We start from the raw sequence: 16,608 nt of genomic DNA, 5'->3' as shown, positions 1-16,608 counted from the left end.
CCCACATGACCTGTTTTCCATCAACCATTTAGATTTTGGTATCAGTAAAAGTGGTTTTAAAGCCCATATTTTTCTCATGAAATATTATGGCTATAAGGCAACGAAAAACAAAGCCCTGTGTTACGTGTGGACAGACTTTACAAGTAGGTTTGGTCGGTCAGGATTGATTTAATTTTTTTTCTGGATGCTATAAATACCCTAAATCACAAAATTTGGAAAAAAATATTCTGACTTTTCAAACGTTTTCAGCCAAAATCATTTAAGTTTGGCCCAAAAATGGCTGATTTTACATGATTTTAACAAAATTAACAAACAAGAACAAGATGCAAAATCTGGGTCAACTTTTTTGAAATTACACCATCATAAAAATTTTATACTTAAAACTGGGTGTTTTTGTTTGTTTTTGCATTTAGACTTTTGTTTGCATTTTGTAACCTGAAATGTGTTTAAAGTGACTTAACCCATTTATTATTCACACAGTGGAGCCTTTGTATGCACAGTGTAGGCTCTCCTATATTAAAAGGGATCAAAGTACAGACATCTAAGTACCCCGTAAGTTGTGAGTGGGGACAAGGTTTTTGAACCAAAGTTTTGAAAGAGCACGTGACAAAATCAGACCATCCTCTCTGTAACAAAACAACACAAACTTAATACAGCACGGTTTGCACCAGACATTTCAACATCTGTGCTTCTAAACTTGGAAGGGCATGCTAAATGCTATTTTCACATTTATTCCCACACTACTGGGAAATGCTTTTAACAGCCTACACAATGGGGAATTCCCTTCATTTGCTCAGCTGTGGTGGATGTAATTGTATTTTTACTCATGACAATTTGCGGTTATGTTACACTAACATATTGTTATGCTAAATTGCATGTTATTATTTATAAAGCCAAGGGTCTGAGCTAAAGCCAGTCAACGGCTCTGGTGGAGACAGCAGCAAACCAAAAGACAGGCCGACACCGGCTCCAAGGAATAGCAAAGGAGACGCACATGATAACGAAGAAGGAAAGAAGGTGAGTACCAGCAAGTTAGATCGCAAAGCTGTCCACATATTATGTAACACTGTAAAGCTCACTATATAAAATATAACAGTGGAAATATGATGAGGGAAATGCTCTTTTGTTTAAAGTGTTACACCCCTCTGTGGACAGTACTTCCTATAGATCAGGGGTTCTCAAATTTGCTCATGGGCTACAGAGGTCCAAAATCATTTTGAAGATCTGTGTTTGAACGCCAAAATTAAATGCACCTTGTTATGCTATGTTTAGTGTACACACATTTTAGAGCTGCTCAAGGGCCAACCACAATTGGTCGATGGGCCGGATCTGGCCCATGGACCACCTGACTGAGAACCCCTTTAGATTAATATTATTCATCATTGATCATCAAGGATATTTCCTGGTTTATGGAGATCAAACATGAGGTAGTCCAATGTTGCTTTAATTGCAATCTGCTTCACTAACTTCATGTTCAATGTAGTATATCGTGATCACTATTGAGTCGTCCAATAATAAAGGTAAGAGAAGCTGTACAATATACATACATGTACGAGTATCAAGCTTTATTGTGCTATTCCAATTGAAATCCATACACCCCTATGGAAGACATGACCTTAAGCTCCCACACAGGGGGTGTAGATATCAAATGGAGTTACCCATGTAGGTAACTACATTCGAAATTCATACTCCCTGTGTGGAAGATTAAGGTCACATCTCCAATAGGGGGTGTATTGATTTAAGCTGGAATAGCATATTGGTTTTGTATTTGGTTTCACTTTTGACAGTTTCGTTATGATCGTATCATAAATTGTTGCATCAGGGAAAACAGAATCATTTTAATTATTTCAACCCCTATGGCCGCTACTGCCTTTCTTACAGTGACCCTGATTGGTTAACTTCATGATCTAATGAATCTTAAAGTGCACCTGATGGGTTGATTTCATGATATAATCATTTAGCAACCAATCAAATGAGCTTCTAGAGATCTGTGAGCAATTTTAAGCTTAATCCCCTTGAGCCCTATGGACAATTCGTACCACATCTCTGATTGGCTCAATACTTGATATAACCCTCTTTGTAACCAATCAAAAAAGTCCTTACAGGCCGATATGATAATTCGCAATATGCAAAGAGATGGGGTTAATGTCTTGAACTTCCTGAAATTTGTCTTATTTTCTATACTTGTTTGGAAAATGGGCTATTCACCCATTCAGGTAACCCCATTTGAAATCTCACACTCCCTGTGTGGAAGATCAAGGTCATGTCTTACACAGGGGTGTGTGGATTTCAACTGGAATAGCCCATTGAAAGCAGGGATGTAAGTTTTCTGTATTAGTCCAGATTTACACAATTTCTTTTATTTTCAGCCCATTTTGGGTCTTTTTAGCCCGAATTTATGTGCTTTTCCCCCAATTTTCCGTATTTTTTCTTCAGGGTTACTTACTTACATCCCTGTGAACGTTAAATTTAAAATTCCAGTTCAAAATACTGAATATATTATAGTGTTGGATGCAATACCAAAGTTGCTCTCACTAAATGATACCTTGCAAATTTGACTCCCTTAAGCTTCTTCCAGTCTCTACCACCAACACAAGAGCTAGTTCTGAAAAGGTTAGTTCCAATAAGAGTTAGTTCCAAAGTAGACTGTGCCTATACTTCAGCATTTGGTATTTTGAGATGTTGTATCAACAACTACTAAATGTTGGATGCAACACCAAAATTGCTCTCACTAAATGATACCTTGCAAAATTGACTCCCTTAAGCTTTCATTTCTGCCACCATTACTGTGTAACACTAGGTGGTTCTGTAAAGAGTGGTCCAAACTAGACTCTCCCTCAATAATGACATGTATATGCAGAGATCTTGTACTGTAACAACAACTAATAGCTTTAGGATGCGATATCCACTAAATTTGCTCTCACTAAATGATACCATGCAATATTGGTGCCATCCCTTCCTCCTTTCTCCCACTCACCATCACTTGCTGCATCAGGATGAGGAGGATGTTGAAGAGGAGGTTGAAGAAAAGTAGAAGAGAATGCAGCCTTAGTGGCAGAGGCATAATTTATTGAGGTAATCTATGCCTGATTTATTGATGGACTGATTGGCATCTTCTTTGCCTCCCCCATGCGCAAATTAAGCATGGCTGCCTGTCGCTGTTTTAGTCTTATATTATTCCTTCTCAGAGAAGATATTTTACACTTCCCACAATGCATTTTGTCCCTGTATTGATTAGCTATCTAGTGCAACATGGGTTGATAGTAACAATTCATAACCTCATTAATAAACGCGATGCATGCGATCCAATCATATTTTATTATTTGTGAAAACGCAAACGCAAATCAAGGTCATTAATATCTCACAATTGACCGCAAAATGCGTAATTGTTCCAATGTCGCACACAATTGACTTCTGCGGCGCCAGTTAAAGCGTCCAACGAACTGCTTGCTGCGCTGGCTGCCGATTTGGATTGCGCGCTACCATATTTGCACAGATTCTGACAACGCACTTTTGTTATTGGTCGTTTTGTTTTAGCCTGATCGATTTTGGGAAAGGGAAGATGTAAAATTGTTTATTTTACAAACTTTTGAGGAAAAGTTTGTGTTATTTTGTAAAGTTAAAAGATCAAAGTAGACGGTTATGAATGAGGTTAATAACTTTGCATCGGTTATATAGTCGGGCATTGTGAAAAATCTAAACATTTTGCTTTGGACCTCGGAATATCCTCGGTTCCAAAGGCAAAATGTTTAGATATTTCACAATGCCCTCCAAATAACCGATGCGCAGTTATTAACCTCTAAAAAGATACCTCAATTAACAAGGCTCATCCAGATCATGCAGTTGAGGTATTTCTTGTTACTATTAATTGAAGACTGAATTCAAAATCAAGACTAGTTTGCGTATGGTGTCCAGTCAACCAGACCAAAAATGCCGTACTGTGCAGGTTAGTAACCAATCACGTTGCGACTTTGCCCTGACGTCAGACGCAAACCATTCTTTTTAATTCGGGCTTCAATTATATCAACCCATGTTGCACTGAAGTAGCAAATCAGTACAGGGAAGAAATGCATTGTGGGAAGTTTCAGATATTCTCTCTGATCCCTGCTGTCTTCTCAAAATGTAGGCATGACTGTTACGCAGCATGCATTAGTCCTCAAACGCTCAAAAGTATATCTCGACACACTCTCTTCATGTGTGATGAATTTGTAAGGTAATATGTACAAAAAGGTTAGTTTTGATACCATTGATTTGGAATGGCATGTCATCTTGATATTCCACTTGTTGAATGGCTTCCACATGATTGCTAGTTTTCAAGGAGCTATTTTACTTGAAACAATTGCAGCTGAAAGTACCTAATTCTTGTTTCTTCTTGTATCCACCATTTCCTTCATTTTTTTTTCTTTTATAAAATCTTGCATGGGACTATATTGGTACTGTACTTACTCTCTGTACTTTTTGTAATCTATGTACATTCATTGTGCTTTAATTCCATTCCAATCTTTTATCCCTGTAGCCGAGGCAGACCTATGTAGGACAAACTTATGTGTGAATTCAGACAATTGAAGGGCCATCCATACCTTAGTTTGATAGGGACAACATTTTATTTAATAGTTACATAGCCTCCGTACTGGTCTGACACAATCTGATTATGATTGTGTGTGACTTGTTCAGCCAGTGGGATTCAGATACCTGTTTGAATCAGGCAATCACAATCCATCATTCATTTGTGTACACTTGTGCTGTAAATATCACGTTTAGCTTAGAGGTGTTGATGTCACTGTAGATGAAGTGGACTTGTCCTGCTCACATGGGTTGAAAATATGAAAACCACTTCCTGAGCATGGCAGCCACACTGCTGTCCACATCCACCTCTTGCTTGGTTAATAAACCTTGTATAAATAATTGTGAAAGGATTGTGCCAAAATCACACCATTTTATTGAAGGAAATAGCATACTCCTACATGTATTTAGTGACAAAAAGCATTGCATACAAACTTGCTCAACTATTTGAATACAGATTGTCAGCCTTTCGCTGTCTTGGGGTACAAATTGAATTGTATATATACATGCGTTGAACACAATGCACAGCGCATCTTACAACTGTTATCGTGCATTGGTGCAGTGTATTACATGTGTGTATGAAGGATCGAATGCTGAATGCACCAAAAAAGACCTGTACCTACAAGATGGTGGACATGTGACGTCATATTGATTGCCTCTATTGAGCTTCCTCTTCATTTAAAATCACAATGGGAAAGAATGGACAAGAAACAACTTATGTTTGAATCAGAACTACATTAGGAGTTGAACAATAATTCATAATTCAAATTATTTCCCCATGGAAGTTTGAAGTACATTTGCATGATCGTGGAGTCAAACTTCTGATATGTATGTTACTGATAAAAGTGTTTTGCTCAGAAAACCTGATTTAAAAATGGATGACCATAAAATATTATGCCTCTTGTAGAAAAGTAGCATAGCTTCCTAAAACTATTTTATTCTTCCTTTCTATTCACCTTTGCTTTACTTTTGTTTTAATGTGTAAATATCTTTTCATCAGTAAAATTTTCAGGATTTTCTAGAATGAACAGAGTGAGTCACATATCTGAAAAATTTGTGTGTTAATAATATATAGCCAATATATGAATTCATCTACTGTACTAGTTTGTTCTTCATTAGTTTTAAAAACACTCCACTTGTCTAAATTTTCTGTCACCAGTATTTAAAAAAAATACATGCTTGTTTTGGCAAATAAATTTAAGGCTGGTTATTTTGTGTATGAGTTTCACTGACTTTCATCAGGGAGCTAAAAATCAACAACATATAAACCACAGCTTATATATTCTTGAATTTACGGTATTTTTGTGATGTGCTCATACCAAATCAGGTAGTGGTATACTAATAGAGAACACACTATAGTATGTCAGATGCACTGAGATACTATGTGCATGTACCATGCCATCAGGACCCAAGTTTTTTTTGTCCAATATTGGGATATCCACATTGGCAAAAGGAAAAAGATATGTTAGAATCTTTAAAATTTTGTTATTAACACTCAATTTTATTACATGTGACTCATTTTTTAAGATATATTTTGCTGCAATTTGTTTTGAGACACACTATAGTAAATCTAAATGCATAGAGATACTACCTTGCCTTTGAGCATCCACCCACAACCCCAAAGTAAATTGAATTATAATGCTAATTGCTGTACCCTGCAGCCTATATCAGTGAAAATATTTCTATTTCTCTTTTTCCCCATTTTATGCTCACATGTTATTGTAACTTGTAGTTTTTAAGTGTGAACATTAAAATGGTGGGATGTTACATGTTCTGAAAACTGATATGGAGCCATTATGACTGGGCATAAACATGTTTACCATGAACCATGTCTGGTTACTATTTGCTACATTGTGGAAGTAGCATGTATATTATGTAATTGTTGAATATAATAATTAAGATTTTGTATGTAAAGGTTTAAATGTGAAATATATGAGTAAGCTTCAATTGATGCAAATAACATTCTATCATCACCTAAAATGGGATTCCATGTGCAAGTAACATGAATCATCTAGGCTTCACTTGGTTGAACTAATGCATATCTCCAAATTATAGTACACCACACACTCATTATTTTAGGCCCATGTTTACGTTTGGATGATGGATATGGGTATAGCAACCTGCTTGAAACTATACACATGTCAGTGTAGGATCCTTACTTGTACATGTACGTACATATTCAAGCACACTCAAAGAAAAAGTTAGATTTGGTAAATATGCAAAATTAGCTGTCTGTTCAAAGCATAAAAATAAAGAAGGTGATTATCATTATTAATTGAATCCTAGTGCTAGCTCTTTCGTGCATAAACACAAACACCCCTATTAACATGCGCGAGCGAGTGCACACACCCCTACCTGTAAAAAAAAAAGGAAGCTTTTATTTCAAACTCTAATGGTGACCCGCAGGTCAAATTGCTAGAATTGTACATTAAACACACCTAAACAGACACAATGCAATTTGCAGGCAGCAGCTTAATCAGCGCCAATATTGCAACATTGAAACAAACAACTATATACAAACATCCAATCCAACCCAACCACATGATCCCCCAGTAGGCCACTGGATAAAGTGCCTTGCCCAAGGACACAACACATTAGCACGAGCGGGGCTCGAACTCACAACCTATAGATTATGAGTCGGGCGCCTTATCCACTCGGCCACACGTGCTCCCAAATGCGAACAATGTGTATTCCAAACTGAGGGCCAATATAAAAACCGAGGGCCTATAGTATAAATCTGAAATTTATTATTTTATTATTTATAATATCGGAATTTTTCCTGTGTATAGCTGTGTATGACACACAATACACCTACCAAACAAGGTTGCTATTTTTAATGCACAATAGTGGGCATCCCTCAAATACATTTGGCATGCAGGTCCACAGTTTGGATTCGAAAAGTCTCGTGCAACGTGTGTCTTCGGTTGTAGGTAAACGCACCCCATACTTTATTCAATACTCACACACACACATTTCTTTTGTACCTTCCAGACTATACAGCACAGTTACGCTTTTACAGGCACTGGCACACACCATAAATATCCACATCCACACACACCCCCACACCCCCACCCCCACACACCCCACTTCCTCACCCTCAAGCACCCTCCTTGCTCATTTACAATCCTACTATACACATACACCACAAACATCAATCCCCTCCCCCACATGTGCACACACACAACACACATTAGATAAGGAAGCATGTCTTCATTTCAACTAAATGTTTGTGGGGCTTCAATTTGATACACACATACTTGTAGTGGTACTATACCTAGCCAATTTAGCATTAGCAATGTACTCAACATACTAAGTAGTCATCAATCAATCAAAAAAGCACATATCTCTCTAGGAAATAGTTGATTTGATACATGATCCTAGACCATCTGTACATTTGTAACATTACACTATGATAATTCAAAAAAGAAACTCTATAGGGATGAGCATAGACCCTGTTCAGGATGCAAGGTTGTTTTTTATTAGATTATTTGACATATGTTCTCTCTGCAGTGTGTGCATCATCAAAAATTATTCCCATAAACTGAGAACCGGTATATAAAAAGTGTAATTATTATAGGCCCCCTATTTTATTGCGTAAAAAATTTGCACAATTTAGGAACTTTGTTTATTTTTCTGGCATTGTTTTTGTGTGAAATTCATACACAACTTAAAATATACAGGAAACTTAACAACAAGTATGGCCAGTTTGGAATGGAAATTCTTGTCTCTCGTGAATTACGAAATTTTCTTGCACAGAAATATATTTTGCTTCTAGTAGTGCACCAGAGGCTATTAATGATGGCTTGATGCTTATTGTATCATCATCATATAGTTAGTGCATGAATTTATGAAAATAAACTGTGATGCTTGCTTGGGGCATTCTTAGATCTATCGGAGTTTCGGAGATAGTAGAATCCTATTAGAAAATCACTTCATTGAGAATCCTGTAATACTATGAATTCAGTTGACCTTAGTGTTTGACCTTAAGGTATAAACATAGTAACACAAAGTAGGAGATGTGTAAAAATTATTTCATCATTGAGATAATATCAATATGAAATGATAATAGGCAGTGTGTAACAGTGTGCAACAGTGTGCAATATTATACCTAATTTACCACACCCACCCCATCTAACAACAAAAGAAAAAAAATAAGGGGGAAATCGCAATAACAAACAACACCAATTTCAGGCGATGTAAAAAAACAACCATCTTGGAAGTTGTTGCCAAAATAAGAAGGAAAAGGCCATATCTAGGGTGACTATAAATTACAGTTTTAACATCATATAGGGAGCCTGCAGTAAACCCTTGTTTTGGTTTTTGGATATATTTGGCCACCTGGGCTAAAAGAAGAGCGGTTCAAACCATAATGATATCTTATCAATTAAGGAGATGCATTCATGGGAGCTGTTAATGATATAAAAAAAAATCATCTTATTTCCACTCAACATCCAACAAAAAGAATGATTGCAATGATATTTCAATAAATGATAAATAAATAAAAAAATTAGAATTTTTATTTTTTTGTTTTGGTATGTTCAGCAGTTGACCTTATTTGGTTTCCATTACTTCAATTTATTAACAATTTATTTTCATTATTATAAGACTATTGTTCGCCATTCACTTCCTAATTTTAAATGATTGCAGTGTGATATGAATTTCAATAAAATGCACATGTAAGGTCATCTGGTTACAGTTGTATTTTATTATTACCAGCAATTATCTGGCTTAAGTGCATATTGTCCTATATGACGTGCATTCCTGCCAGAAGTAGTTTGGGATGATTGACTCGTTACAATTACAATTTTTGCAGCAAGATGATTTTAATTTTTTTTTTTATTTACAAGTCATTACAAATAAAGCTTGTTTTTAAAACAGGATATAGAAAGTGTTTAGCTTCACAAAATAGGTTAATTTTAAGATATTATAAATGGAATCTGTGATTTGATGCATAATTGTGAACCATATTATACGGTCACAAAAATAATTTTGAGACAAATATTTCTTCCACTGAATGTAGGATATATGCATTAGTGTGGACTTATTGACAGTGTGTAGTGTAGGCCTACATTGTGTATTAGTGATAGTACAATGTTTAACAGGACATGCAATTATTGTGGAAATTATTTTATTTTTAAGCCATACAACTAAACTGTATGATGTTATTAATGGTGTTTAATGGGATTTTGTGTAGGTTGTCTTAAAATGTATGTTAACGAGTGTATATTTATGGGATCATTTTGTACAGGGTGTCTAGTACATGTACCTAATATAAAAGGATCATACTTGATTTTTTTAAAACTATATATTAGATTAGATATTTAATATTTAATATTAGATTAATATTTTTTAATATTATAAGATTAAAAATATTAAATCCCTATAATTTCAAAATTACAATTAATCAAAAAATTATTTCTGTGGAAAACTGCTGTGTCTCTCAATATTAATTAACACATATGGTAATCTGTATAATATATGCCTTTCATTGTTTTACCGATTAAAAGAAAATATATACAAAACATATTCTGCTGTTCTATTTTAATTATAATTAAACCATTGTAGTAGGGTCAGTATTGTAGTGAGAATATTTAAGATAGTGTTTTTGCTTTTTTTGGAACACTTCCAAATTGGAAAATTAAAATTTTACACAATATTTTCAAAATTTGTTCATTTTTTGATTACCTATTTTCAGAGGTGTGAAATCTCCTCTTTTAAGCTGAATTCCTCTATTTTGGAAATTTCTTTGAGGCAAAAGTTTAGCTTTTTCTTTCATTTTCAGCCCATTTTGAGCTTATTTCAGTGCTTTTCCTCTTTTTTGAATAGAAGTTCCTCTTTTTTCAATAGAGGTCACTCACACCCAGTCCCCCTGTATTTTACAATTAAATATTTATTTTCTATCCATAGTAACTATTTTACAATTATTCATTTTCTATCAATTAGCAATGTCATGTACATATCAATATCAATACCAATATCAATCCAACCATATATTATACTCTGTTATGTGTAGCCATAGACTGTTATTACAGTCTATGGTATAGCTATCTATGAGACAGTTGGTGGTCATATCATGTATAGTTAATGATATATTATAGATTTATTAAAGATTAATGAGTGCGATGACATAAATACATTTTGTATGAATTCATTCATTGATATTCCTCCCTGGGTGGTATGTGACCTTACCCCAGAATATGATAGTAGATTTTTGAATGCTTGATGATGATTTGATATTGGTGGAAACACAATGCAATCAAAATACTGTATAGTGAGATATTTTTGCTGGGTTGATTTTTCATGATTTTTTTCAATTCTGGACAGTGAGTGTTTAATTCATGTTTCCAAATATATTCACATTAAGTGCTATATGTGTAAGAAATATTTTAGTGTTGTTAAAATTTACGTCTGCCTGTTCAATAGTGAAAAGCATGAAAAATAAACCCCGCAAAAATTTCCCACTACATAGTTTCATAAGATTTAAATGGGATGAAACGGTGATAAAAAATTAGGCTTTTTGAGCTAACTAATTGTATTATTATTAATATTATTCATTATATTTTAGGCCAATTACAATTGATTCTTAGTTTCCTGTTTCCCGCCCGCGTCCAACTTAAGTAGAGAATTGCAAAATATTTAATTATTTTATTTATATTTTGGATTTCCTCTTTAAAAATAACTCTTAATGACTACCATTTGCTACTTTCTGACTTTGATCATATCATCTATAATGATGAATAAACACAGAACCTAATAGAGGCCGTCAGCCTTTCGCCATCTTGTGGGTACAAATGATCTGCGTGTTCATGCATCGGACACTACGCGCAGGGCACAGCTAGCCACACAGCTGTTATCGCGCATCAACGCGGTGATTTTGCTGTCCACGCATGGAGATCGAACGACCATCACAGCGTGTACCCACAAGATGGCGGCAAATGACGTCACGCTGACAGCCTCTATTGTACCATTACTTAATCAAACATAGTAGTAAAATAATTAAATGCATGCTCCTGGTCAGAATGGCTTGATGTAGGTTGTGACCACTTATTTTAAAATAAAGAAAATAAAAGATAATTAATAATAATAATTAAAAGTCGCCTCATCCCTGGTTTTCAACCATGAAACAGGAAACTAAGAATTAATTGTGAAGGGCCTTATAGGCCTACACATATTTGTTAGTTATTTGTGGAAAGTTCATTATTTGTGTCACAAGTTACACCAAAAGATATGGTTGATAGAAAACAGTGTTGAAAATGAAACTAAAAATTGCAATAAAATAAAAGAAATAATATGTTTTCTAAACAAAGATGATAGTAAATATATGCAAATACAAAAGATTGCTAACTCAAGAACCGATATGGCGACGACCATTTACAATACACTGTGTATTGAGCATGTAGCCTGATACTAAATTTAAATATTTTTTAAATTAATAGTTATAGATTTTCAGCTTTCGATTCCTTTTTGTTCTTGAACATCTTCATGTAAGGTTTGTTTCTGTATCTATAAGGGTATTGCTTACAGAATGATGATGATCTTCATGTAAGGCATAAAAAACAAGTTTGCTTCCTGTAGTTGGCTTAAAAACCAAAATGCATTTTATTTTTTATTATTTATTTAATTTTAAGAGTTAGAATGTATGATAACGTATGCCTCAAATTACTTATATTTATTTTCAAATCAGTGAAGAGATGTGAAAATTGATAGTTTAGGGAAAATATAGTTTCATTGTTTTTTAATAGTCATTCAATTGTTTCATTTGTAAACAAAATGTATGAGAAAAAAATGTAGTAAACAGGGGTGTGAGAGTTCCTCTTTCCTCTTTTTGTGTTGCCAACATTTATGTGTTTTCTTTTATTTTCAGCCCATATTTGGCATTTTTACCCTGATTTTTACGCTGTTTTTCAGCTTTTTAAAAATTTTTAAAGCAATTTTCTTCTTTTTTTGGTCTGTGGCATCTCACACTCCTGAGTAAAAATTGCTCCCAAAAACTGAAGGCACCTAAAGGAAACAAAAAATTTTCCTAGCTTTGGAACTTCTGTTATATTACAGTAATGTCCTATTGTAATGACTGATATTGCAAAAGGTATGTGATTGAGAGTCTCGGGACCAACTGATCGTAATTGCAATACCCCAACAGTGCGACTTGTGTGGCTTCTTTCCCAACTCTTGCATACATTTGTATTGCTTCCCTCCCTCCCTCCCTGACTGTGTCCCTAGTCTGGATGTTGTTCTGTAATTTTGCTAGTACCATACGTCAATATTGCCATTTTACGGCTATATTTCATCACTGCTGATTGAGATAATGTGTTTTAATTTGCACACACAGTTTGATTCATGTGAAATTTTAGTAGGTTTAAGATGTAGCTGATATAATCGGAGACAGAAATAGAAAAAGTAGTAAGTGTGATGGCCCTGTCAATCAACCTTTGCGCGGCTCATGATTAGTTACCCATATGAATAGCGTACATAGCGAAGGCTTGTTAACCAATCACGAGGCGGCACTGAGCTTGATTGACAGGTACGTCAGACGCAAACTAGTTTTTCTAACTCCGATTATAAGACACTAAAACCTGTATTGGAAACAAGTAAGTATTTTCCATGAATATTTCAATAAACTTGTGCAATTTTCTACCAATGGATTCCTGATGAAAAGCTAAGTATTTGTTTCTTGTTAACTCAATTTTGTTCCCCTTGTTCCATACTAAACAGGCTTGGGAAATGGTTGTCTAAAAAATGAGTGAGTAAATTTAATTTTTTCCCCGCTTTTTTTGTTGGAATGTTTGCAAGAGAATCTAAACGTGTTGATGGTGCATTATGTAGCCAGAGCTTGTACAATGTATTTATACATGTAGAGTGTCTGTAAAAAAGTGGGCCAAGCAAAGGTGTTTGTGCTTCAAAACTGTTGTGGCTAATCATATAGAGCAAGAATCAGATTAAGACCCAGAGTTGTCGAAAGAACAAAACATCTTTGGGGCACCTACTTTTTTAGGACACTGTATAAAGATGATGATGACTGCTTGCATTGTATTTGCATGACGGTGGATAGTTCATGAGTTGATGTTTGATTGCTAGTTAATATAACTGTAGATAATATCAACATTGCCACACCCATTAGTAAACACACATCTAAATTCCACAGACACTACCAAGGAAGATAATTATATAGCATCATTTCACACATTGACTTCACAAAGCAATCAGGTACAACAATTTTAGAGGAAACTTTGAGAGCGAAAATCATTCAGGGGCAAATCGAGCAGTTTTTGAAGTGGATTTTTGCACCGACAGCCCAGAGTGACCAGATTTTGTACAAAAAGTTGCTTCAAATAATTTTTAAAACCAAATTTGGAATCAGCAAAGTCCGGCAAAAGACAATATGTTCAACAAGATTGAAAAATAGAAAAATAAATCAAGTAAATTTTTTGTTTAATTAAAGAAGTGTATCTGGGATTTTTGGAGGGTGGGGGTGGGGTGGATGGGAGATGCAGATCCATCACATCGATATGCCACTGTATTCATTCGAAGAAAACTAGTATATTTACTGATGAATGGATGCATGCTTCATCTCAAGACATTTCATACAAATAAACCTAGAGTTGATTTCATAAATATACTAATTCCACTTAGTATTATGTAAATTAGTTCATTTGCATGAGTATGAATGCATTGTCAAATATAAAATAGTGATTGGATGGGGTATTGCGCAAGAAACTAAATAGCGTGCTTAAATTTATGTCACATGCATGTAAACAAAATGGAGAAAATTTGTACGCCTAATGAAATGAATGCATGAATGCACGCAAAGAAATTTTGGCACACATCAGCTTTATCTACATGAAAGCACACAACTTTTATTAACTTTCAAACTATGACAACATGATGTTGGCCTATGAGTATGTCAACAACGACAGCACCGAGTGGAATTGGTCTAAAATTGAAAAATTTTAGCCAAAGCCACCACTACATATCAGGCTGATTGGTCCCTATTTCAACTGTCTGTGGGACCTAGACAATCACCAAATGTTCATACTTGCTTGATCAAGTCACAAGAAACCACATGGGTTTAGATCAAAACACAGTAAATATTACTAACTTTCAAACATCAATCATGTTGATCCGATTATATGCAATACACGCTATATTTTAAGACATCTTCCTCAACTTCTCCTGTTTGGTGGGTATAATTATGCTTTGTTATCACTCTGACCCTTGCATGATGGTAGTTACTGTTTCAAATTGGTAGCAAGTTTTGATGATTTCAGTGTGGTGAAATTTATTTAGTTGTGAAGAAATGTTCTTATGATAGGTATTGACTTGGTATACAACATACAAAATGTAGATAGTGGAACTGTTATGAGTGTTTGCGATTGCAGCTTACGGTAAAAAAAAAATACTGTACGAATTAGAATGGAGCATAATTGGCCCCCAACTGCATAAAGCTAGATGGCAGCAACCCCTGCAAACTCCCATTTCAATACCAAATATGTATTATATACCTCATAAAAAGTCTCTTATTATGAGTGCCACTATTACTTTAAACTTACTCAATTCTAGTACAGTATGTAGTTTTATGTATCTTGTTTGTAGTAGTAGTTCTGACATGCTCAGATCCAACCTGTTCAAAATGGAGCATAATTGGTCACCAATACAGCAATAAGGTGCATTGTTGTTGTTGTTAAAAAAGCCCTCGCAACCTATATGATAACAACATTGCGTCGTTGGGCTGGAAAAAGCCTTCTATGTGTCATTGGCCCCTGAACATGTTTAAAACAAAACCTCCTATGTAGCCTCTTGGCAGTTATGTCTTAAACATGTTCAAGGGCCACAAGTATATAGCTAGAGGTTTCCCTGCCCAATGACGATTGTAAGAAGACACTTCTGCAAGTGCAGAGAATATATATTGCATCTGTTTCTAATTCAACTGCATAAATGGTAGCAACCCCTGCAAACTCCATTTCAGTTCCAAATACCCTCTAAAAATTATTTATCATCTATAAGTTACCATTGATCCCAATTATAGTTCAGTATGTAGTTGAATGTATCTTGTACGTAGTAGTCCTATGTGATTTGATCTAATCCAACCAAAGATGGCAATTTTGGAATATATATTGGCAAAAATAGTAAATAAACAATAAAACTTGTTGGAAAAACTTTGCAACCAAGTATGCTAGTGACATATGGTCTTCAGCAATAGCGCACTTGGTTGATAATCAAGTTGATAATGAAGCATGTAATATGTGCATTTTCCAAATTAACCTTTTCTGTAAATCCCATAAGCCGTTGCGGTAGACCTGAGATGTCGTATTTTGATGTCACACCAATGTGCATATCGTTTCAGCGCATTTCAAAGCCACGAAGTGTGCAGTAACGATGTATACATCAGTGTGACGACATCTCGGGTCTACTCACAAAGGCTTATGGGATTTACCAAAAAGGCCAATTGCCTCCTTCGGCCTGGTATATATTGGATCGGATCAGATCACAAATATACCTTAAAGATTTGCCTATTGGTGCATATGAGCTTCCTTGACATAACTGGAATTTTATGCACAAACTAAAAGTGCTCTCCTGTAAAAATCCCGCCAGCAACTAAGGGTATGGACCCTTAATTCTTGTTGGAATTTTCAGAGGAGAGAGCTCTCTATTTGTATGTGAAATTTATCCAAAAGCAAAGGAGCCCAATTGCACCATTAGGCAAATCATTCCTGACGATATACCTTGAGTTCAAAACTGAAGCATATATACCCCAAAAGTTCCCATCACATGCACCCTATTAGGGACGCACAATTAGATTCTCAGGGTGGGGGTAGGAAGTTTTTGAAAAAAAAAACTTCACCCACTACATGAGCAAAAAAAAAACCTTTCCCCACCAACACTAAAAAAATTTTTAAAAACTTTCCCCACCTAACTCTGTATAAATGCATGAAAAAAAAACAAAAAAAACTTGCCGCCCTTGGCGGGAAAAAAAACCAAACAATTTCTTTCCCCGACCCCAACTGAGTATCTATTTGTGCGTCCCTTATGCTCCCTATGTGTATAATT

The 16,608-nt window shown here is 35.1% G+C and overlaps 1 protein-coding gene across 5 annotated transcripts in view; it reads left to right on the top strand.

The window, feature by feature from the left end:
• The window catches only part of LOC140170352 (cell adhesion molecule 2-like), a 77,196-nt gene that overhangs the window by 35,206 nt on the left and 25,382 nt on the right, over nt 1-16,608 (top strand). For 4 of the 5 annotated variants that reach the window (XR_011861528.1, XM_072193723.1, XM_072193722.1 and 1 more), the window contains one exon: nt 894-1,017. Coding sequence is in view for 4 of the 5 variants with exons in the window: in XM_072193723.1 (XP_072049824.1) it covers nt 894-1,017 (124 nt within the window). In the remaining variant the exon portion in view is untranslated. Of the gene's footprint in view, nt 1-893; nt 1,018-13,275; nt 13,304-16,608 lie in introns of all 5 variants that reach the window. The other variant, XM_072193724.1, reaches the window with a different exon arrangement.

This window comes from Amphiura filiformis, chromosome 14, assembly GCF_039555335.1.
Source record: "Amphiura filiformis chromosome 14, Afil_fr2py, whole genome shotgun sequence".
NCBI lineage: Eukaryota > Metazoa > Echinodermata > Ophiuroidea > Amphilepidida > Amphiuridae > Amphiura > Amphiura filiformis.
This window is presented reverse-complemented; position numbering and strand designations above follow the sequence as displayed.